The following is a 22,827-nucleotide window of genomic DNA, read 5'->3' as shown; positions in this document are numbered from 1 at the left end:
AGCGCCATCAATCCGAAGCGTTTGAAACATTAAAGGCTTTTGCTGATTTTTTCTGCCGAATTTTCATTCATGCTATCGTCTTATGATTGTAAACTAACCATTGTGACAAAATTTGCATAATTTGCATTATTTGCGATCAATGGTTTGGTTGCGTTGCAATATAAATGTTTTACTTAAGCATGTTTATATTGACATAGTTTGAATCATTAAATTGGTTGCTCGTGTTTGATATCACATTTTGTTTTCAGTATGTTGCTGGAAAGAAAGTTTATTGTTCTTTGGCTTTTAAACAACTATATTTTCGCCAGATGGCGTTATTATTTGTTCAAACTTATGTATTTAATTGTGCCTATTTTTAGGTGACAATTTTACATTGTCTTTATGCACTCGCATAATTCTGTTTCCCTTCTTAATTTTCAATGAATTCTCACCATTAAAAATGTTAGAAAATTTATGATCTTTGTTTTGGTTTTTTATAAAACCAAATCTCCGGATTTAATGTCCGTGGTTAAAACCCCATTTCTCTGATTGTAATATTTTTGGTTATATGTTTTCTTTTTGACTATGTTCGAATTGGCACAATGCCATACAATTTGAACTTTTAGACGCATTTCGTAAGCAAAATCGTCATAAGAATAACTTTTAATTGTATGGTTAATTAATGGGTTCGTAAACTCCAAATTTCTACCGAACATTAATTCAATGGGTGAAAAACCCGTACTGGTATGAACCAAAGAATTATGATTCATCATAAAATAAGGCATTTTTAAATCCCAATCGTTTGGATTTTCTTGACAAAATGCTCTTACATAATTTCCAATTTTTTTCATTGTCGCCTCAGTTTCATCAGCTGCTGGATGAAAACGACTGGTAAAAACATGCTTTATTTTTAAAAGCTTATTTATTTTTTAGAATAAGGCACCCGTAAAACTTGGGTGGGAATCCGAAACCACTGTTGTCGGAAATCTAAATAATGTAGATATTTCCTCTACGAGAATTCTTGCAGTTGTATCTGCTAATACATCATTTACTGGAAATGCAAAACAAAATTTTGCCAATGTGCATTGAACTACTAATATATAATTATTCATTCTTGGTGTTGGTGGATTGGTTCTTCCACAATGATCAAACGAAATCACTTCCATAGCTTTAGATGCTGTTGAAGAAATGAGCATAGGTTGTTTGGGTATGTTTGAATGTTTTGCTTTGTGGCAAATTTCCGCGGGGGTATCATTACACTAACAACAACATCATTTGCAAAATGAAATTCGTCCAAAACCTGTTGACACGGAGTGAACGCGCTCACTTTACAAACGCACTTGTTCATCTTGGCGGTTTGACAGCTAATGTCAAATCGACTTCTGTTTCACACTCAATATTATAGCGACATCTATTATTAAAATAGCTTGTAGTAAATGCATTTATAGAATTTTCCTGTAGTTGCGATGTTTCCTATTAAATTCCCTTGTAGTACTGACACATTCATGTTTGACACTTGTTAACTACATACCACAGGGGAATTTAATAGGTAGCATCGCAACTATAGTGAAATGCTATGAATGCGTTTACTACAAGCTATTTTAATAATATATGTCGCTATAATATTGAGTGTGTTCAGTGTAGTTTTCTGTTCGAACGCAAGCGTTTTCTCAGTATGGTCCGCAAAATTAAAAAAATAATTCTGCCACGAACCAGTTTCTATTTTGAATCTAACATTTTGTGTTTTTTTTAAATTATGGAAACTCCAATACATATATCATATAAAACCGTAATTTTCTCTCATACAACTCAATTGAAAATGGAAGTAAAACAATTTTTTTTAAAATACGGGTTTAATCTACCGAAAGAAAGCAATTTTTTTGTCTTGTGTGCCAGCGGCATATTTGCACAATTTTTTTTGGCAGAATCGAAACATTTTTATTTATTTAAAATTCAAATAATAATTATAATTATTATTTCACCACACAACACAATGACGACTATGTTTGACACTGCATTGAATACACTCATCAATGTAGTTCCCGTCAAAATGCGTGACGTTGTTGGTTTGACGTTTAATGATCGAGACTATCGCGGTGCAAATTTCACAATTTTCGACATATTTCTTTACGTCTGATTTGAGTGTATGCCAATTATATGATCGTTTGATTAGTTGTAAAGTTCTTGCAAAACTAGCATGACCCCCGAATAACGATGAATGATAATATTGTAATATTGTGTTCATATCATCTACTTCAGTTATTTCAATATTTTTGCATAGAAAAATTGTTATTTTTATGTTTGTTGTTCTAAATGTGTTTTTACACAAATATTTGTATTGAAAATAACTTTTCACATTTTTACATTCAATACACAGAGCAATAACTTCATAGCCAATTTTACACAGAACTCTTTAATGGTGTTTAAAATAAATTTAGCTGTTTCAATTTCATCTTTGTCAACTAAATTATCATTTAAAATTGTAACACTTCTTTTTTCATCAATTTTGAAAAGTTCACCTTTTGTGACCTTATCAAGTGTAAATTTCTTTTTCAATTTGTGTTGCAATTGTTTATGAATTTTACAATTGTTTTTCGAAAGAAAATAGAAAACATGATGAAAATCTCTTGTGGAAATTAAGAGGTTATTTCTTTCTTCAATGAGATAATTTGTTAACTCATTAGATTTATTTTTATTTTCAATAATTTCCGTGTTTTTATTCACACATTCTATCAATTCTTTCGATTTGCTTCGAGTTTGGATTGCAAATATAGTGACATTTTCGTTTTGTTTATTGGAATTTATTTCAATTCTGCTTAAGGCATCTGCTGCAGTATTATTAACACCCTTTTTATGTATGATTTCAAAATTGTATTCCTGTAATGCCCAGCGCCAACGATGAATTCTTGCTTTTGTATGACTTGGGTCGAGCAAAAATTCCACTACATTGTTATCCGTGTATACGAGAAATTTTTCTCTTCCATAAAGATATACTCTGAAGTATTCTATGCTCCATATAAGGGCTAAACATTCTAAATCATTTGAGTGATATCTTCGTTGAATACACGGCTGAAATAGCTAACCGGCTTATCATGTTCTCCTTCTCTGATCAATAAAATTGATCCGGCAGCTACTTGGCTGGCATCACATACCAGAGAAAATAAACCATCTTCAACGTTTGGATATGCCAACATAGGAGGCGTTGTTAATTTCTCTTTTAAAACATCGAACGCTGCTTCACATTTTTCTGTCCATTCAAATTTATTGTCTTTTTTCAATAATGCATATAAGTCGGAGGCGATCGTCGAGAAATGTGGTACAAATCGCCTGAGAAATGAACATAGACCTAAAAATCTTTGGACTGTTTTAATGTCATGAGGTTGTGAAATTTTTTTGACACATGCTATTTTATTTTTATCGATTTCTAAACCTTTTTGCGTGAATTTGAAACCTAAAATATAACTTATATTTTTAAGCTGTTGCTTATATATACATAGGATTATATCGGTTGGTACAGTCAAAGTCGGTACAGTCATAAACCGTTCCTATGTACAATTTCTCTGTTCCTTCTTATTTAATGCTTTGCATGTTATGTGACAAACAGTCCATACCGTTTATGTATCAGCATAACATGCTTGGTATTTTTTTGAACAATCTTTCTATTAATGAAGGTGAAATAGTGAAGTTGCAATTTGTTGAAGGAACATTATTTTGTTAGGTTTAAAGTTTTTTAAACATTTTTCTCCCATAAAATCAACGACATTACACATCAAACCGTTCGAGTAATAACATGTCTACTGCTGCAAATGAAGACCTGCCAACTGACGCACCACCGTCAACAGATCGTATGAATTCCCAAAGTGATAATCAAGCTCAAAACGACAACGAATCAATCACACCGATCGATTCAATTCTAAATTTGGTAAGTTTTCAACATTTTTATTTTGAGATAATTGTTTCGCATGTGAATTCAAAAAAAAAAAAAATCATATCGATTGTGTTTAAGCCCATTTTGTGTGTGTTCTGAATCGCCTCAGATTTGTTTATGCAGTGCTAATGAAATGACCGAGTGTTTGGAAACCGAATGGCCACTGTAATTATTTCTAAATTTGTTCAATATTAAACATGGTTTCTTTTATTGAGTTCAAGAAATATTTTTGTTGAGACCAATATTTCTTGGTATAAAATCTCAAAATTGTCTTCTGGGTTTTTCCTCTCTCTAATGAATTCCAATCGAATGAGGTTAAATGGTTGATGTCTTTGATTAAGTTGATTGAATCACATGTGCTATTCATGGCGAGCTGTTCACGATTCACGACTGATTACTCAAGGTGCAAATATTTTCAGCAGTTAATCGAATCACACACAGTAATAAAAGCAACACTTTCATCAGCTATTTCAGTTGATTCCGTCATATTCTCGCCGTTCGCATCTCTTCACTGTTACAATTCCAGAGTCTTTTAAAACAGGTATCCAAATGGAATGCAGAAAAAAAATGCAGAAACCCAAAAACGCTGAAAGAAAAAATGCAGAAAGAAAAAATGCAGAAAAAAAATTTGCAGAAAAGAAAAAAATGCAGAAAACCAAAAATGCAGAAAAATTGAAAAAATACGATTTTCTTGATGAAACTTAGTTTTTACACCAGTACTCCGGTAATTATTGGTTTTTTACCTATCTATTCAAGAAGTTATTTGTTCAGACGATCACGCAGAAGTGTTTCTGTACTCTCAAAGCTACAATATTATTATTATTATTATTATTTATTTATTCACCGTCTAATCACAGACTGAATAGCATAATACAATTTGTACACATTCCATAATTTTACACAAGCAGTGACACACCTAGAATCGGATCACCTAGCCACCAGCCCTAATGACTTCGAAGTGGCGTTCTGCGGCGACCGATTGTGTTCACCACCTCTAAACATATATTTGAGGAACACATTGTTGTCTAAATAACCTCGTGCAGCTTGGCGTCATTTCCTCCACTTCCATATGTTTGCAATGATGTTTGAACTTTGACAAGCAAGCTTCTATAATACAAATTAAATGCGAGTGGAGACGCCACAAAAATGACTCCAAAATCATCGATTAATGATCGAACTACTTTGCTACATTTCTAATGAATATTTGTCTCGATGCTGAGTCTAAAAACGTTTGTCTTACTTTATTGAAATACCTACACGGAAATAAACGGTTGGTTACGGGCGTAGTCAGTACCATAAGTCTCAATTCTAACTAGATCTCTGTTTCTCACATTTCTTTGGTTCCTATTGTCTACTCGTCTAGTATATACAATTTTTTCCCTCAGTGCTGCGCTAATCAACTTTCCTAATAAGAGATCATAAATTAAAAATACTGAGGCATTTATACGCCGCCTCCAAAGCGGTTGAATATTCAAATTATCACATCTTAATTGGTACGATGGCAATCTGTAGTTAGCATCTCTTTGGTAAATTCCCCTAAGTGCCCAGATTACAAAGTCTTTCTGTACTGATTCAATTTTGTTAATGTATGACTGGTGATACGGATGCCACACTACACTAGCATACTCCAATTTCGATCGAACTAAGGCACAGTATAACAGTTTTGCTGATTCTATAGTAAACTTGTGTTTCAGTGTCCGCTTAATAAAACCTAATGCTCCGTAGGCGCTAGCTACTGTTGTATCGATGTGGTTGGCGAATGTGAGTTTCACGTCAAAAATGACCCCCAGGTCTCTGTGTAGCTCAACTCTACCAAACATGTGCTGCCCATTGTTTATCGTGTATTCATATCTTCGTACGGTGATGTTTTTAGCATACGTCATGACGAAACATTTCTTCAGATTAAGGTACAGCTTGTTGAGCATACACCATTCGTGCAGTTGGTCAATGGCCATTTGGAATAAGCGGGCATCATTCGGTGACGTGATTCTCAAAATGAGTTTTAAATCATCTGCGAACAACAAAACAAATGCATGAGTAACAAAGTCGACAATGTCATTTATAAAAACAATAAAGGGACAAGGTCCCAAGATACTTCCAGCTGGTACACCGGACGAGACGGTGAAAGTTCTTGACTTTCTGTTGCTGATTCCAACAAACTGTGTTCGGGCTGTCAAATATGTATGGAACCATTTGACAAGTCTTCGCCCAAATCCGAATCTTGCCAGCTTTTGCAGAAGCCTCTTGTGGTTGACTCGATCGAATGCCTTCTCAAAGTCGGTGTACAGTACGTCTGTTTGACATTTCGCTATCATTGAGTCCATAGTGTAGTTCACCATTTGCAGCAAATTCGATGATGTTGATCGATTATTCACAAAACGGTGCTGGTTATGGACTATTTTACCGTTTACAAATGCTTTAATTTTACTGTTCACAATACTTTCAAACACCTTCGCCATTGTTGGTATTATGACAACAGGTCTGTAGTTCGATGCAATGCTCTTTTTGCCAGATTTAAAAATCGGCACAATTCTCGAATTTTTCAACATTCTCGGCACTATTCCCGCTTGTAATGACTTATTGAACAACTTTGATAACGTTTTAGCGAGTGAATACGCGCAATTTTTGAGTAATTTCGGTGAAATGCCATCAGGGCCAGCTCCTTTGTTCACATTAATCGAAAGCAGTGCCTTCAATACATCAGCCTCGTTCAGTTCGATGTCAAACGCATTATCACCGCATTCACTTAGCAAGTTATCCAAATCAATGTCATCACTCGGTGTGTATTGGCTTTCGAAGAAATCCGCAAATAACTCCGCTTTCGATGTGTCACTACTGGCTGCATGGTTGTTGTACTCAATAATCGATGGTATGTCATTGCGTTTGCGCCTGTCGTTCACAAACCTCCAAAAATGTTTCGGGTTTGATTTAATGTCCGATTGTATGCGGCTGATGTATGACTGAAACAGCTGACCCTGTAATGCTACGAAGGAATCAGTGATAGCCATGTAATCGGCGAAATCGTTTGTGATTTTTGAGCGCCCGTGTGCCTTCCTTCTTCGGTTATTCAAGTTTTTCAACTGTTTATTGTACCACGGTGGATCTGTGCTCTTTTCAACGGTGACTTTTGGGACGAATCTGTCCATTGCTTCGTGCACAACATTCTCAAACATCCGAAACGAATTCCCAATGTCATCCTGCTGCTCAATTTTCGTAGAAATATCTCACCCAACAAAGAATTCATTCATCGCCACAAAATCAGCCGCTTCATACTTGTAAAACTCAGTTACGTCATTTAATTCACTCTCATTTTCATCAATTGTGATTTCAACTTCGATCGCTTTGTGCCACACATCGGTTTCTATCAACGGTGTCAACGACTCCGCAAGCGATAAATCATAGAATTTGTTTGTGAATACGAGATCCAAAACATTGCCGGCAGCATTTTCGAGATTGCACATTTGATGGAAACCGCAACCGAGCATTGTATCAATGACAGCTACGCCACCTTCCGTTGTCACATTCATCGGCAAGTAGTAATCACCGTCGTCCGCCTTAATCCACTTGACTCCCGACTGATTAAAATCACCACACACAATTACCGTGTCATTATCAGCTCCGTGACGCCAGCCCCTCCCCCCGGTTCCAAAATTTAAATCCGAGCACGGTTTCGTGTTCTACGCAATTTCTGCTGATTACTGCTCGCTGCGCAGAATTTCTGCTGCAACCGGTGACGAGCAGTAATTGCCCAAAGTTTCGAAAAAATCCATGAAAATCGATTTTTCGCATATTTGAAGGTTTTGCCCCAAAAATTAATTCCAAACTAAATTTTCAACATTTTAATAATCTGAGGGCTGATAATGAAAGTTCTAGAGGCCCTCTTATTTCTGCCTGCTCCCCACAATTCCTGCTCCAACCGGTGACGAGCAGTAATTGTCCAAAGTTTCGAAAAAATCCATGAAAATCGACTTTTCGCATATTTGAAGGTTTTGCCCCAAAAATTAATTCCAAACTAAATTTTAAACATTTTCATGATCTAAGGGCTGATAATGAAAGATCTAGAGGCCCTCTAATTTTTGCCCGGTCCCCACAATTCCTGCTCTAACTGGTGACGAGCAGTAATTGTTCAAAGTTTCGAAAAATCCATGAAAATCGATTTTTTGCATATTCGAAGGTTTCACGCCAACAGTCAATTCCAAATGAAGTTTTCAATATTTTGATGACCTGGTGGATGATATTGAAAGGTCTAGATGCCCACTAATTTCTGCTTGCTTTTCAGAGTTCCTGCTTCAACCAATGACGAGCAGGAATTCGACAAAAATTGGAAAAAAATGTATGAAAATCGATATCACAGTGCAACAAAGTTTAGGTAGGTCCATGTTACCAGCACCGCCAGTGCTGTTAAACCATAATATGTTATAATTAGTGCTCGAATAGTGCTGTCAGATAGCACTTCCAGATTGCAAAAATCTTGTCTAGTGGCTGAGCACTAATCGTAAATATTTTTGAAAAAGTAGATTTTCGGTACATTCCCATGGCAATTACATGAAATCGAATTATTTTCGTATCAATGTTTCTCTATGACCCCTGTTCGGAAAAGTGAAGTGTTTTACAATTGAGTCATGAAGTGAGTAATCGAAATGAGTCATAATCGAAGTCATTCATTGTCCAAAGTAAGTCAAACTTCATGTGACCGGCTGGCTCTTCATGAGTCATAAGAAACGAATTAGATTCTTACTCCATTTTAGAGGCAATGAGTCAGTCGAGTCAAAGAATCAGAATTGATATGAATATGACTCATTGAATGCGTGAGTATACCGAAAATCATGAAAAATCTACGTATAGTATTGGTGCGCAAAACAGAAAGTCATGACTTTCCGATTATGACTCATTCAATTATGAGTTATATTGTGACTCACTTCATGACTCAATTGTAAAACAGTGATTCACTTTTCCGAACAGGAGTCATAGAGCTACATTGATACGAAAAAAATTCGATTTCATGTACTTGCCATGGGAATGTACCGAAAATCTACTTTTTCAAAAATATTGACGATCAGTGCTCAGCCACTAGACAAGATTTCTGCAATCTGGAAGTGGTATCTGCCAGCACTATTCGAGCACTTATTATAACCTATTATGGTTTAACAGCACTGGCGGTGCTGGTGACATGGACCTACCTAAACTTTGTTGCACTGTGATATCGATTTTCATACATTTTTTTCCAATTTTCGTCGAATTCTTGCTCGTCACTGGTTGAAGCAGGAACTCTGAGAAGCAAGCAGAAATTAGTGGGCATCTGGACCTTTCAATATCATCCACCAGGTCATCAAAATATTGAAAACTTCATTTCGAATTGACTGTTGGCGTGAAACCTTCGAATATGCAAAAAATCGATTTTCATGGATTTTTCGAAACTTTGAATAATTACTGCTCGTCACCAGTTAGAGCAGGAATTGTGGGGACCGGGCAGAAATTAGAGGGCCTCTAGAACTTTCATTATCAGCCCTTAGATCATGAAAATGTTTAAAATTTAGTTTGGAATTAATTTTTGGGGCAAAACCTTCAAATATGCGAAAAGTCGATTTTCATGGATTTTTTCGAAACTTTGGACAATTACTGCTCGTCACCGGTTGGAGCAGGAATTGTGGGGAGCAGGCAGAAATAAGAGGGCCTCTAGATCTTTCATTATCAGCCCTTAGATCATAAAAACCTTTAAATATGCGAAAAATCGATTTTTCCGAAACTTCGGGCAATTACTGCTCGTCACCGGTTACAGCAGAAATTCTGCGCAGCGAGCAGTAATCAGCAGAAATTGCGTAGAACACGAAACCGTTCTCGGATTTAAATTTTGGAACCGGGGGGGGGGGCTGGCGTCACGGAGCTGTCATTATCATCATAATTAATTTTCGTCACTGTCTCGGCAAATTCTAAAAATTTCTCTGTTTCATGCACAGAACGAATGTAAACAGCAAAAATGTAAATATTGCACTTCGTCAGCTTTACTTTAACACAAACATATTCAAGTCTGCTATTTTCCGTTATCTTTTCACTGTGAAATTTTGAGTCTATCGCTACTAAAACTCCACCTCCGTCACTTCTTTCACTGGTCAAAACTGTACGATCACCGCGATACACATTGTATTTTCTACTAAAATGCTCTATGTTTGTAATGCTCTCTGTGAGCCAAGTCTCGAAAAATGCTATTATGTGAAATGGGCACGATTCTGTCACTAAACGTACCGCATCAACTTTATCACGAATGGAATGAGCGTTTTGAATGAACATATATAAATCAGTTGGAATGGAAACTTCACTTAAACTTGCGCCTCTTTCTCGGTTTCCATCAATTCCACTGAAAGTGACCGGTTTTTTTCACTCATTTTCGGAGATTCATTCAATTTCGGGAAGAAATCACCAAGCGTTTTGTTTTTCAAAAACTCGCGCACCATTACTTGCTCTGGCCACATATCAGCATCAATCAATGATTCAAAGTCTTCTTCACTTGATTCAATTTTGAACGACACGAATTTCAGTGTGCTCAACTCACGGTCTTTTTTCACTAATTTGTGCACATTAAACTTTGATTTATCGCTGATCGATGTATTGTTGACAATGTAGTCGGCAATTTCTTCGGTTGTTGTTTCTGGATTGAGCCGAGAAACCCAAACTGCTTTAGCAAAAATCCGTTTCTCAGGACGTTTCGGTTTGGCCACCACTGATAGACCAATCGATTGTTTTGTGCCAATTTTTGTAGCCGGTTTGTTTTCATTAAATTTCATTCGTGGAGCATCATCATATCGTTTGCGTTTGGCTGATTGTGCATTATTGACAACCACATTGGCAAATGATGGCTTCGGTGTGTTTTCTTTTGTTTGAAACGGGTATTTTGTTCGTGTGGTTTTCGGTGTGCTACTTGGCAGCTGGCTCTTCATTGGGATAGACGGTTTTGTTGTGGTTGCTATTTTTTCGGTGCGATTGACAATATCATCGGCTTTTTTTTTCAAATGAATCCAATTTTACGCCATTGGCCTCAATCAGATTTCGGAGCATTTTCACTTCGTGCATTACTGTTTTCATGGTGGCTTTCGGTGTTGACTTTGCATCGGAGCTGAATGACATGTTCATCTCTGACGTCATTTGCGCGCCAATTGGTTCAGCAACACATTTTTGGCACAGAATTCGGATATTCGGGGAAGAAATTTCGGACGTTTTCAATGAAATTCCAATGCACGGTAAATGGATAACATGTTGGCATTGGGAACATTTGGTCGTCGAGTCAAATTTTACATTTTTCGGTGCGCATTCATCGCGCGACCATTGTCTCTGTGTTGACATTACGATGCCAAACACAACAAAATGTTCACAGTAATGTTCAATATGTTTCAGAAAATGGGTTGAAATGGGTAAATTTCGTGGAAAATGAGGAAAAATGGTCAAAATCAGTTACTGTAGTAACATTTACAACTTTTGAAATGTACGGTTCAACTTATGAATGTCAGATTCTAGTTGTTGGCGAGCCGATATTAGCCTCATACTTCGTTTTGGTGAGTTGGTGGATTCAGTGAAAAAAAAATTCAATTTTTTTTTGTCAGTGGTGTTAGAAAAGTGGTCGAAATCGACCTCTTACGATGTTTTTGTCTTGGACAACTAACATTTTTCCTAAAAAATGTGATTTTGTATCAATCTTTCAATTGATCGATAGTTTTATGAAGAAATGTTGATTTGAGACCAAATTTGTAGGAAAACCAGTGTTCAAGTGTTCAGGGACCCATTTTTTTGAGAAAAAATGTTAGTTGTCCAAAACAAAAACATCGTAAGAGGCCGATTTCGACCACTTTTCTAACACCACTGACAAAAAAATTGAATTTTTTTTTCACTGAATCCATCAACTCACCAAAACGAAGTGTGAGGTAAATATCGGCTCGCCAGCAACTAGAATCTGACATTCATGTGTTGAACCGTACATTTCAAAAGGCTGTTGGAATTAGTTCATCGCGAACTTTCCCATCTCCAAAGGATGAAAAAAAATCGTCTAAACAAATAACTTCTTGAATAGATAGGTAAAAAACCAATAATTACCGGAGTACTGGTGTAAAAACTAAGTTTCATCAAGAAAATCGTATTTTTTCAATTTTTCTGCGTTTTTGGTTTTCTGCATTTTTTTCTTTTCTGCAAATTTTTTTCTGTATTTTTTCTTTCTACGTTTTTGGATTTCTGCATTTTGTTTTTCTGCATTTTTTCTTTCTGCAAAATCTTTTTCTGCATTTTTTCTTTCTGCAAAATTTTTTTCTGCATTTTTTCTTTCGCGTTTTTGGGTTTCCGCAATTTTTTTTTCTGCATTTTTTCTTTCTGCAATTTTTTTTTCTGCAAAATTTTTTTCTGCGTTTTTGGGTTTCTGCATTTTTTTTTCTGCATTCGATACCGGATTCTTTAAAACATAATCATCAATTCCGACGAAATGTCTGACTCAAATCGTTGAAAAACCGAAAACCTCTCGCTTATGATTTGTGTTGAAATGGACGGTTATAAGCAAACGCTTACAAGCATTACCAAATGGATGGATTGATTGCTTCATACATATTCATCAATAAATACACTTGCTCTTCTCATTATGCAAACCGATTAAATGGACAGAGCGAGAAAAATGAACAATGGGGAAAAAAACACATTGACAAACCTGGTGAAAAGGAGAAATGTGCTGAAATGAAAGGTTTTTTTTAAATATGTTCGATATATAAATTCCATTGTGTTTCGAAGTATTAATGTATAGTAAAAACATCACTCGAATTTTTTTTTTTCATATTTCTTCATTTGAATTTATGTATATCATAAATGCGTGAAAGTCAAGTCATCATTTCGATGTTCATATCTCAATGGAAATTCGTTGCCAACCGAACACTTTACTTAATAGTTCGAAATGGTTGCTTCTGTTCGATTTGTTCCAATGAATGGTTTGTTGAGTTTTTCTCTTTCTTGACACAATCCAAAGACCGAAGAAAAAAAATGAATAAACACTGTCAAAATTTGTTCGGTTTAAATAGCAATGAAAATCAATAATACGCAATACATATAATCTATTTATAGGCATTTAATTCCGATTGGAGAATTCTTGTCGAAATTAATTTGCAACTTGCATCTGGTTTTGGACCAATCGGGGCGCTTAGACCGGCATTGGAAAGGTGGCGAGGAGGAGCTTCCCTTGAACACCTCAGACCATCTCTTGGGTACCCCCTTCGTGGGATATGAGTATAGATTTGAAAATTTATCGAAATTTTGCAACCACTATATTTTTGACTAGACCACACTTTTGGCATGGCGGATATGGTGTTTTCGAATATTTGGGCCAAGACCTTTCCAACGGTACCTAAATATGTGCATGTGAAATATGTAAACCATGGTTAAACTGCCAATGCCTATAACTTTTTCGTTTTCGAACCAAGCGGGACGCTTAGACCGGAGTTGGAAATGTGACGAGGGAGAGCTTCTCTTGAATACCTCAGACCACCCCCTGAGTGCCCTCTTCGTGGGTTTTGGGTATAAATTTGAAAATTTATGGAAATTTTCCAACCACTATATTTCTGACTAGACCACACTTTTGGCATGGCGGATATGGTGTTTTCGAATATTTGGACCAAGACCTTTCCAACGGTACCTAACATGCCGGGGCTCGAATAATGTCCTAAGAAAATAGCTTACTTGCTGTATATATATAGTCGTGACGCAAAAACTGGCATTTTTTGACATTTGGCTTGATATGTACAGTTTATGGGGCGTCACTTGTCGGACTACCGTCCTCCGTGATAAACATTTTATCAAAGGGCCGTTATATGACGCCCAAAAAACGTTTTTTTTCGTTCTTTATCGTTATTACTGCGGTATTTTGAACTGTCAAAATAAAACACTACAAAAAAATTACGTTTTTATAGCACCGTTTGCGGTATTTGTCGAAACGTTTGTAAATCCTACTAAAATGTATAAAATGTTTTTCTCAATTCTAATTCCAAACCATTAATTAATTTAATTTTATATTTGTTTCTTATTTCAGTTTTATACTAAATACAAATTCGCTTGTGGGAAATGCCCCCGGCATTTTGAAAAGAAAGATGGATGGACAAAACATCAAAAAGCATGTCAGAATTACGACCCAGAGGCAGAAAAGAAAAAACCACACTTTTGTCACGTCTGTCAAAAAGGTACTATATTCATAATCATATTTTTTCATGTCAATTTTTTTTAAAAATAAGTTTTCTCTTTCATTAATTCATCTAGGTTTCAATACAAGTTTTTTAATTAAACGACATTTGAATGGAAACGGACGCAAGAAAGTTTGTCCTTACAAGGATTCAGTTCCACCAACGAATAATGACAATTCAATCTCAACACGTTCACAAGATGACGACTCCGCACAAAATTCCAAACGCAAAAGAAAGGAAAAAAATAATGATTCAGCTCCAGCAACGAAAAAGATAAAATTCGACAAAGCGAAAAAAGAGAACGAAACGCTGTTGTCCCAAGTTGGTGAGCTCACAGAAGAAAACAACAAGCTGAAACTGAAACTGAAGCAGAACGTAAATACAGAAGAAAAAACCCAAAAGCTGTTGTCCCAAATTGATAGGCTCACAGAAAAGAATAAAAGGCTGGAACTGGAGCTAGAGCTAAAACAGAACGAAAAAGCAGAAGAAAAAACCACAGAGCTGTTGTCCAAACTTGATAAGCTCACAGAAGAGAACAAAAAGCTGGAGCTGAACATTGCCGGGCTTAGGGAAGAGAGGAAGCAGCTATTTGAGAACAAAACAAAATCCGAAAGCGAAGCAAAAGAGTCCAAAGAAATAATTAAAAATCTGCGGGACGATAACAAAACGCTCGAATTTAGATGAAAGCAAAGAGTGAAGGATTTGGGAGTAATGGTAAGTTTTTTCAATTCAAATTTTAACTTGTAAAATTTTTCGTTTGGTTCCTACTTTTTCCCCTGAACAACCACTAAAATAAAGATTTCTACTTACAGACTATTGATCGCAATTCAATTTATGCCGTGGCAAGAGAAATGAAGGATCAACTCCTGCAACCCGAATTGAATCAAATGAAAGCTTCCAGTTTTTACACGAAATTAGGAGTGGAACCAGGATGTACTCCCGAAGTTCTGAAAACCGCATACAACAAACTTCGTCATTCTCATCCAGACAAAAATATGTTCAGTACCATACAAAGTAAGTTAGGCAATGAAATATATGACTTGATACATCGAACCTACGACATCCTTAGCAACACAGAATCCAGACAGAAATATGGCAATGATGTATTCTTGGCCAGACGCATTATCGATGCAAAAGATTACTACGAAATATTCGATATTGACGATACTGATAGTACAAGGGAAATTTTGAAAATTGCCATAGAAAGAAAAAACTATATAGAAAGATCAATCATAGAAACACCATTGAAAGAGAAAGCAATATCTTGTTTCGAGCATCATAAAAATATTTACAGCGAAATATTGGCTCAAAATAGGTGTCACGAACTAGAGTCCGGCGAACTCGAGTCCGATGGCCATAAGGAACTACAGTCTTCAAAATATCGTAAGCCAAAGGTATTTTAACAAAATTTCGGGCAATACAGAAAAATCGCCAAAGGAGAATTGGTATTTCACTGTAGATTGCATTCACTTCTTACACAAATCACAAATCAACGAAACCATGAAAAATGATGCGATTTTTAAAATGAAAGCTATAAAAAAAAAATCGAATTCGAATTGGCCAAACACATTAACGGAACAGAAGATATTTACATCATGTTGAACATTGATAACGAAGAAAAGCCAAACAACATTTTGAATTTCATCGACAATCTCCATGACATCATAAAGCAATCAAACACCCAAAACGAATATGAAACCGGTGAACAAAATGAAGCAATGTCAAAATTGTCATTTATGAAAGAGAAATTTAAAATCAAATTGGCCGAAGACATTTGCAATGCAATAAATTACTTCGATATGTTGAATGTAAGAAATGACGAAAAGGCAGAGAACATTTTGGAAGACATCCAAGATCTCTTCGGTATTATAAGCTTGTTAAACATCGAAGAAGAATTAAAAGCCTATGTATTACAAAGATTAGAACGTGCAAGAGATCTGTTCGAGGACCCCAATAAATCAGAGATTTATACAAAAATGTTAAATACGGGATGCAAACACACAGTTGCATACCACACGGCATATTTCGACAAATTTTCGGACGATACAAAAAAATCGCCAAAGGAGAATTGGTATTTTACTGTAGACTGCATTCACTTCTTACACAAATCACAAATCAACGAAACCATGAAAAATGAAGCGATCTTAAAATTGGAAGCTTTGAAAGGAAATTTCGAATTCGAATTGATCGAACACATAGACACAGCAGAAAGTTACTTCGATATGTTGAATGTAACAAATCACGAAAAGGCAGAGTACATTTTGTAAGACATCCAAGATCTCTCTGATATTATAAACTCGTCAAACATCGAAGAAAAATCAAAAGACTATGTATTACAAAGATTAAAACGTGCAAAAGATCTGTTCGAGGACCCCAAAAAATCAGAGATTTATACGAAAAAGATAAGTTCGAGATACAAACACACAGTTGCACACGAATCGGCATACTCTACTGAATAAAACAATGTATCATGAACTGCTTAGAATTTTTTTATTAAGTTTTAAAAGAACTAGTATTGATAAGTAAATATTCCTTTGATTTCATTAGCATTACTATAGCTTATCCAATAGTAAATCTTCCTCTTTTCTGTTCACTTTCTACAATGAAATTTTTTACATATAAATGTTCGAAAAATTTTTTTTTTATTAAAAATAAGTTACCCACAACAATATTCGCAAACAAATTTTCCCCTAAACAAAAATTGAATTCAATTATTTTTACTAGAGAATTTTCCATTTTATATTGTCAAACCAATTTTTATTTCAATTTAATCTTTTTATCTATATTTCATATTACAAATTAGTTTTAATCAAATCTTGTATTTTCATCAATCTTTTTAAATCCTTTCAATTATCAAATAAAATGTTCTTTTGAGCGTAAAATCATTACAGTTTCTTTTTGGTGGTAAAATATAGAAGTTTTGTAAATTTAGCGGGTAAAATCTTATGGCGAAATATCGTCATGCGAAATATGTGCATCGCATGTGAAATATGTGCATACGAAATGTGTGCATGTGAAATGTGTGCATACGGAATATGTGCATGTGAAATATGTACAGCTGTCAAAAATCGATATTTTATTAATATGTTAATGAACAACATATTTTAATAATTAATAAAAATTTTGAAACACCATATTTATTAACGTTAATAAATATAGTGCATTTTATTAACATATTAATAATTATTAGTATGGTGAATTTTCGGTTATTAATGTGGTGTAGATTTTATTAAAATGTTAATAAAATGTGGTTATTAATATGGTGCCGATTTTATTAGAATTCTAATAAATTCGACAACATATTGGATTTTATCCGATTTTATCAACGGACGACATCATGTTCACATCAAATTCTATTCAACACAGCGTTTAGATTGATAATTTTATACTTTATGTATAAAAATCGAATTCATATTTAAAATTCCATTTTTATCCAAACACACATAGAAATAAAAATAAAAATAAAAATAAAAAAGCCGTGAACATATAAACCTTAAAACTTTGCTTTGCCACGTAGTTTTTTTTTGCTGTCTCTCTATCGCTGGTTCTCAGTCAGTGGTCACATTTTATCACAAGTGAATGAATGGGCTCGGCTTATTATGAAATATTGCAGTAATTGGATGCATTGTATGTTGTGTGTGTGATATGCTTGAAACCATTTCCTTCCGGTACAAAAGCGAAAAATTCCGATGAGAATCGTATCATCGCCGCAAGAGCTGTAACTTCAGCGGTTGTTTGCTTTGTATTTTTCGTTCCCTTTGTATATTTGCCAACGGATTGTTTTTCTATTGAGATAGTTTGGATAATGGGTCTTTGTTTACAGGAATCGAAACACTTGAATTATTTTTCAAACTTGACGAAAAAAAACCAGCACAAGCCTCACTAATGCCAACTGAAAACGTTCTTTTGTTCTGTTTTGAAACATTCCACACATTCCGTAAATGGGAATAAAAACATTAAAATTATGAAATGTAGGATTGATCATGCCTCTTTTATCCCGTTTCACAAGCACCGATGATTCGGTTGGTATTGTCCGATGCACGCAGAAGCTCATTAATTACCCTCATTAGGACTGACGCTATCTTTTACCATGAACTGCATCACTCATTAATATATTTATATTTATTTTTTCTTTTCGCACAACACCAATTTAGAACATAGGTTTCATTCGAAATATCAATTAGTTTACGTCCATTAGTGGAACAATTTTTTGAGTTCAGAAATATTAGTTGGTACAGTCAAAGTCGGTACAGTCATAAACCGTTCCTATGTACAATTTCTCTGTTCCTTCTTATTTAATGCTTCGCATTTCACATGCACATATGAACCCGTGAGCATAAAAACAACGTATTGACTCTTCGCCGATGAATACGAAACGCAAAAAAATCGCCGAACAAAGTGAAACACCAATCTGTTATTGGATCAATATGAAACATGAAATCGTTGGCCACTATTTTATTTACGTTGCGCTTTGTTTCGAAGCGCGGCAAGTGTTTCATTTTGTTCCAGTAACAGAACGTTGTATCACTTTGTTCGGCGACGCGCTCAATGTACTGTTTTGAAAAAATATGCATGATTGAAACAAAAATGTTTGATACACTTTTGAGTCCATTGGTATGATGATTCATTTTAATGGTGGTTTTGGTCGTGATTTGTCTATGAAAAAAATACTATATGAAAATCGAAAAAAAATTTAAACTTTTTTTTTCGACTGTTGCCTATTTCGGATCGTCTACATGGGAAGTTTGTATGAAATCCTCGGAACGCGGGTTCACGCTGCTGTGAATACATTGGTTTATATAGTGAAATCTATACATTGTAGTAACGCAGTGAATGAGTGAACAGTATGAGTGCTGGTAAACGACTGATTTATTGTACGATTCTTAATACTAATGAACAATAGCTGTCAGTGTCAGTGATGACAGATACTTATGCTACATCTCCCTTTTTCTAACTGTGTCCTTTGCCTCCCTTTTTTCCAAAAATATATGTATATGTTATTTATTTTCATTTACTAAATGTATTCTTAATCTCAATTCAAAGAAGGCAGGAAACAATATTCAAGAGAAATAATCTAAGCTAAATGAAAAAAATTGAATGAAAATTTTACTTCAAAGAACAAGATTTCATTAAATAACACCAATTTATAAGTTCGGCCACTCCGTGTGCATTTTCGATGAACGTGGGCTATCGGTGTTTGATTTGTTTTGTCTTGGTTCGTGTTTTCATTAAATATTCGAATGTGCCGTGTGTTCCGACGATAGTCTCGACCGTTAGATCGAACAACATATGACCGTGGTGTATCGTGTTTATCAACAACGTTCCCGTGTTGCCATTTGTCGTTGTTTCTGAATAAAACGCTTTGTTCATTTTTTAAGTCGAGGTTTCTCGGCTTGGCACATTTGTCGTAATATGATTTACAGATCTTTTGCTTTGCTTGTTGATGTTTTTCGACGTCAATGCATAATTCGGGTCGAAATTTATCGATGTGCATTGGCAATTCAGTTCTCAAATTTCGATTTTGAATTAGCTGAGCTGGCGAATATGACATGTTTTTGGTTGGTGTGGTGCGGTATGCGAGCAATGCTCTGAGAATATCTTCTTCATTCTCTGACTTCCTTAAAATATTTTAACAAATACCGACCGCTTTTTCAGCCATTCCGTTTGACTGTGGGAAATTAGGGCTGCTTGTAATGATTTCAATATCATGCTTTTTTGCGAATTGTTTGGTTTCATAAGAACCCATTGGCATATTATCTGCAATTATTATATGTGGGTAACCAAATGTAGCGAATAGCCTTAATAATTCTGTATTTACATGATGAGCAGTTTTGCCTTTCAATTTAACTAATTCTATCCACTTCGAATAGAAGTCAACTACGAAAAGAAAACTCTTTGATTTAAAATCTAAAATGTCGCATGCAATTTTCTTGAACGGTTCATTCGGAATGTCATGTGGCAAGAGCGGCTCTTTTTGAATTTTCGGCGCATTCTCTTGACAAATAATGCAATTTGAAACTGTTTGCTCTATTTCATTGGAAATGTTTGGCCAGAATACTGAATTTTGGGCACGTTTGAGCGTTTTGTTTATGCCGAAGTGCGGCTTATGCAATTGGTGCAAAATTTCTTTTCTCATGGATTTCGGAATGATTATTCGTTGTTTATAGAACAGGATTTCGTCTTCGAGCAATATGTCGGACCTGAGTCTATAAAAATATCTCGTGGATGGATCGCATTTGTCTTTATTATTTGGCCATCCGAATTTGCAATATTCCTTGATTTGCTCTAAAATTTCATCATTGTTCGTCTCTTGCTGTAATTCGATTTTACGCGCGTCTGTCACATTAATCGACAAGATCGACTCAGTAATTGATTGATCTTCCGAAACCTTTTCACTTTTGCTCATATATCTCGATAGATAATCCGCTAAAACTATCGTTTTGCCAGGTGCATGTTCAAGAATTATGTCATAATTGAGTAATTTAAGTCTCATTCTCTGTAGTTTTGCTGACGCTATTTTGTGTATTTCTTTATTCATGATTCCAAGAAGGGGCTTGTGGTCGTTGACAATTCGCACTGTTCTGCCGTAAGTGTAGAAATGAAACTTATGGCAGGCGAAAATAATTGACAACATTTCTTTTTCAATTTGAGAGTAATTTCTTTCAGAAGCGGTTAGGCTGCGTGACGCAAACGAAATTAGTTTGCCATCTTGAATCAAACCACATCCTAAGCCACCCTGTGACGCATCACATTGAATAATTAACTCTTTTGAAATGTCGAAAGGCACGAGAATTTCCGAATTAAGAATGCATTTTTTGATCTCATCGAACACTCTGTCCAAAGGAAAAGAACATTTTTCTTTATCAATTCACGCAACGGAGCCGTTCGATCTGACAAATTAGGTATGAACGGAGTCATGAAATTCACAACTCCAAGAAATGTTTGTAAATCATTTTTGTTCTTTGGTCGTGTCATTTCAGCAATAGCTAAAAGACGTTCTGGATCAGGCTTGATTTGATTATATGAAAAAATGTGACCTAAATATTTCACTTCTTCTAATGCAATTTGTGCTTTGTTTATGTTGAAGCGTACATTTTTCTCTCTTGCGCGGTCCAAAACCTTTTTCAATACTTCATCGTGCTCTTTTCGTGTGCGACCCACTATTAAAATATCATCAAAATAAATCATTACATTTTCAATGTCTCCAAAGTTCTCAAAATTCAATTGTTGAAACACGCCAGGAGCGGTTTTTATCCCAAATGGCAATCTTAAGAATCTGTAATTTCCATAGGGAGTTGCGAAAGTGCAAAGTTTTTTCGATTCTTCATCTAATTTAACGTGCCAGTAACCATCTTTCAGGTCTAATACTGTGAAATATTTCATGCCATTTAATTGTGATGACACATCTTCAAAAGTTGGAATAAATGCGTGTTCATTGAAAATACTTTTATTTAATTCACCTGGATCGATGCATAATCGCAGTGATTTTTCAGCGTCTTTTTTCTCAACGGTGACTAAATGATTCACCCATTCACAATAACCGGTAGCCTTTTCGATTATTTTATTCGCAACTAATTCATCTAATTTCATTTTTAATCTGTGTCTAATTGCCAATGGTACTCTACGCGGTGCGTGAGCGATTGGTGTTGCATTTTTGTCAACGCTGATTTTGTATTCGCTATTGAAACATCCGAGGCCTTTAAACAAATCAGGATAACTTTTCAACACAGACTCTTTGTCAAGGCTAACTTGATCTAGTCATAATTTTTTACTTTGATACGCGGTATTTGTGAATGTGCGCGATTCAACTGTTGGCGAGACTAAACCAAACTGAATGCATGATTTCAAACCGAGAATAGGCATTATGTCAATATCAACAACAGCTGTTTTCATATCACATGACTTTTTGTTAAATTTGCCAAGCAGAGAACACATACCGACTGGTTTCAATTTTTCCCCGCTGAAGGCTCGTAATTTGACATTCGTTCGATGCAATTCGATCTCCGTTCTCAACTGAAGGAACACACTCAGTGGAATCACATTGACTTGGGCACCGGTGTCAATTTTAAATGCAACCAATTGTCCTCCAATCCATATCTTCTCAATCCACGGATAGCTCACTTCATCTTCATCATCTTCAATGGCGTAAACCTTTTCAATTGATGAAATTAAAAATTCTTCATTATCACTAATTTCACAATTTGATTCGTATGCTGAAACGGCTGAAACATTTTTAGATCTACAAACAGAACTGTAATGATTTTTACGTGAACATGTACAATTTTTACCGTAGGCTGGACACTGTCTAATCTTGTGTGTTAATGCGCAATATTTACAATTTACAATCATTTTATCAGACCTGTCAACGTTGCTTGTGTTACCATTACGGTTTGTGTTGTACGTTTGTTGTTGTTGCTGTCCTCTTCCTTCATTCGCACAGTCGCTTCGATTTGCTTTGCTGCTGCCGCTGTTGTTGCCACTTTTGTACTGCTTAGTGTTGTTGTTGTTGGATTTGTGCTGCTTGCGGTTTTGTGTGTGTTTCTTACCGGCCACGTGGCTGCTTTCTTCGAATGCATTCACAGAGACTGTTTTATTCATGCTCGTCATTTGCTCGCTTGTCGCTTCGTGCGTGCGGCACTTATCCACTGCTTTGGTGTAGTCGAGGTCGGAAATTTCCAGTAATTTTCGCTGTAGTCGTTGGTCGTTCACTCCCATGACAATTTG

General features: G+C 35.5%; 1 protein-coding gene across 1 annotated transcript; it reads right to left on the bottom strand.

Moving 5' to 3' along the window:
* Window positions 1-20,862: 20,862 nt before the first annotated feature.
* On the bottom strand, window positions 20,863-22,818 carry LOC129573004 (uncharacterized protein K02A2.6-like). Its single transcript, XM_055453140.1, has 3 exons — window positions 22,485-22,818; window positions 21,876-22,325; window positions 20,863-21,800 (listed from the first exon to the last, which is right to left on the bottom strand). Exons 1-3 carry the CDS (start codon window positions 22,816-22,818, stop codon window positions 20,863-20,865), a joined length of 1,722 nt encoding a protein of 573 aa, XP_055309115.1.
* Between the last annotated feature and the right edge of the window lie 9 nt (window positions 22,819-22,827).

Source organism: Sitodiplosis mosellana, unplaced genomic scaffold (genome assembly GCF_009176505.1).
Source record: "Sitodiplosis mosellana isolate CC-2019 unplaced genomic scaffold, AAFC_SMos_1.0 Smas_scaffold_5854, whole genome shotgun sequence".
Lineage (NCBI taxonomy): Eukaryota > Metazoa > Arthropoda > Insecta > Diptera > Cecidomyiidae > Sitodiplosis > Sitodiplosis mosellana.
This window is presented reverse-complemented; position numbering and strand designations above follow the sequence as displayed.

What these genes read in the sequence shown, in the direction of transcription:
- LOC129573004 (XM_055453140.1), bottom strand. Translation starts at nt 22,818, where the DNA reads ATGGGAGTGAACGACCAACGACTACAGCGAAAATTACTGGAAATTTCC. An exon ending in GTACAACACAAACCGTAATG is followed by an intron (nt 22,326 to 22,484) that starts GTAACACAAGCA and finishes AAAATGTTTCAG; the next exon opens with CCGTTTCAGCATACGAATCA. An exon ending in CACAAATACCGCGTATCAAA is followed by an intron (nt 21,801 to 21,875) that starts GTAAAAAATTAT and finishes ATTTGTTTAAAG; the next exon opens with GCCTCGGATGTTTCAATAGC.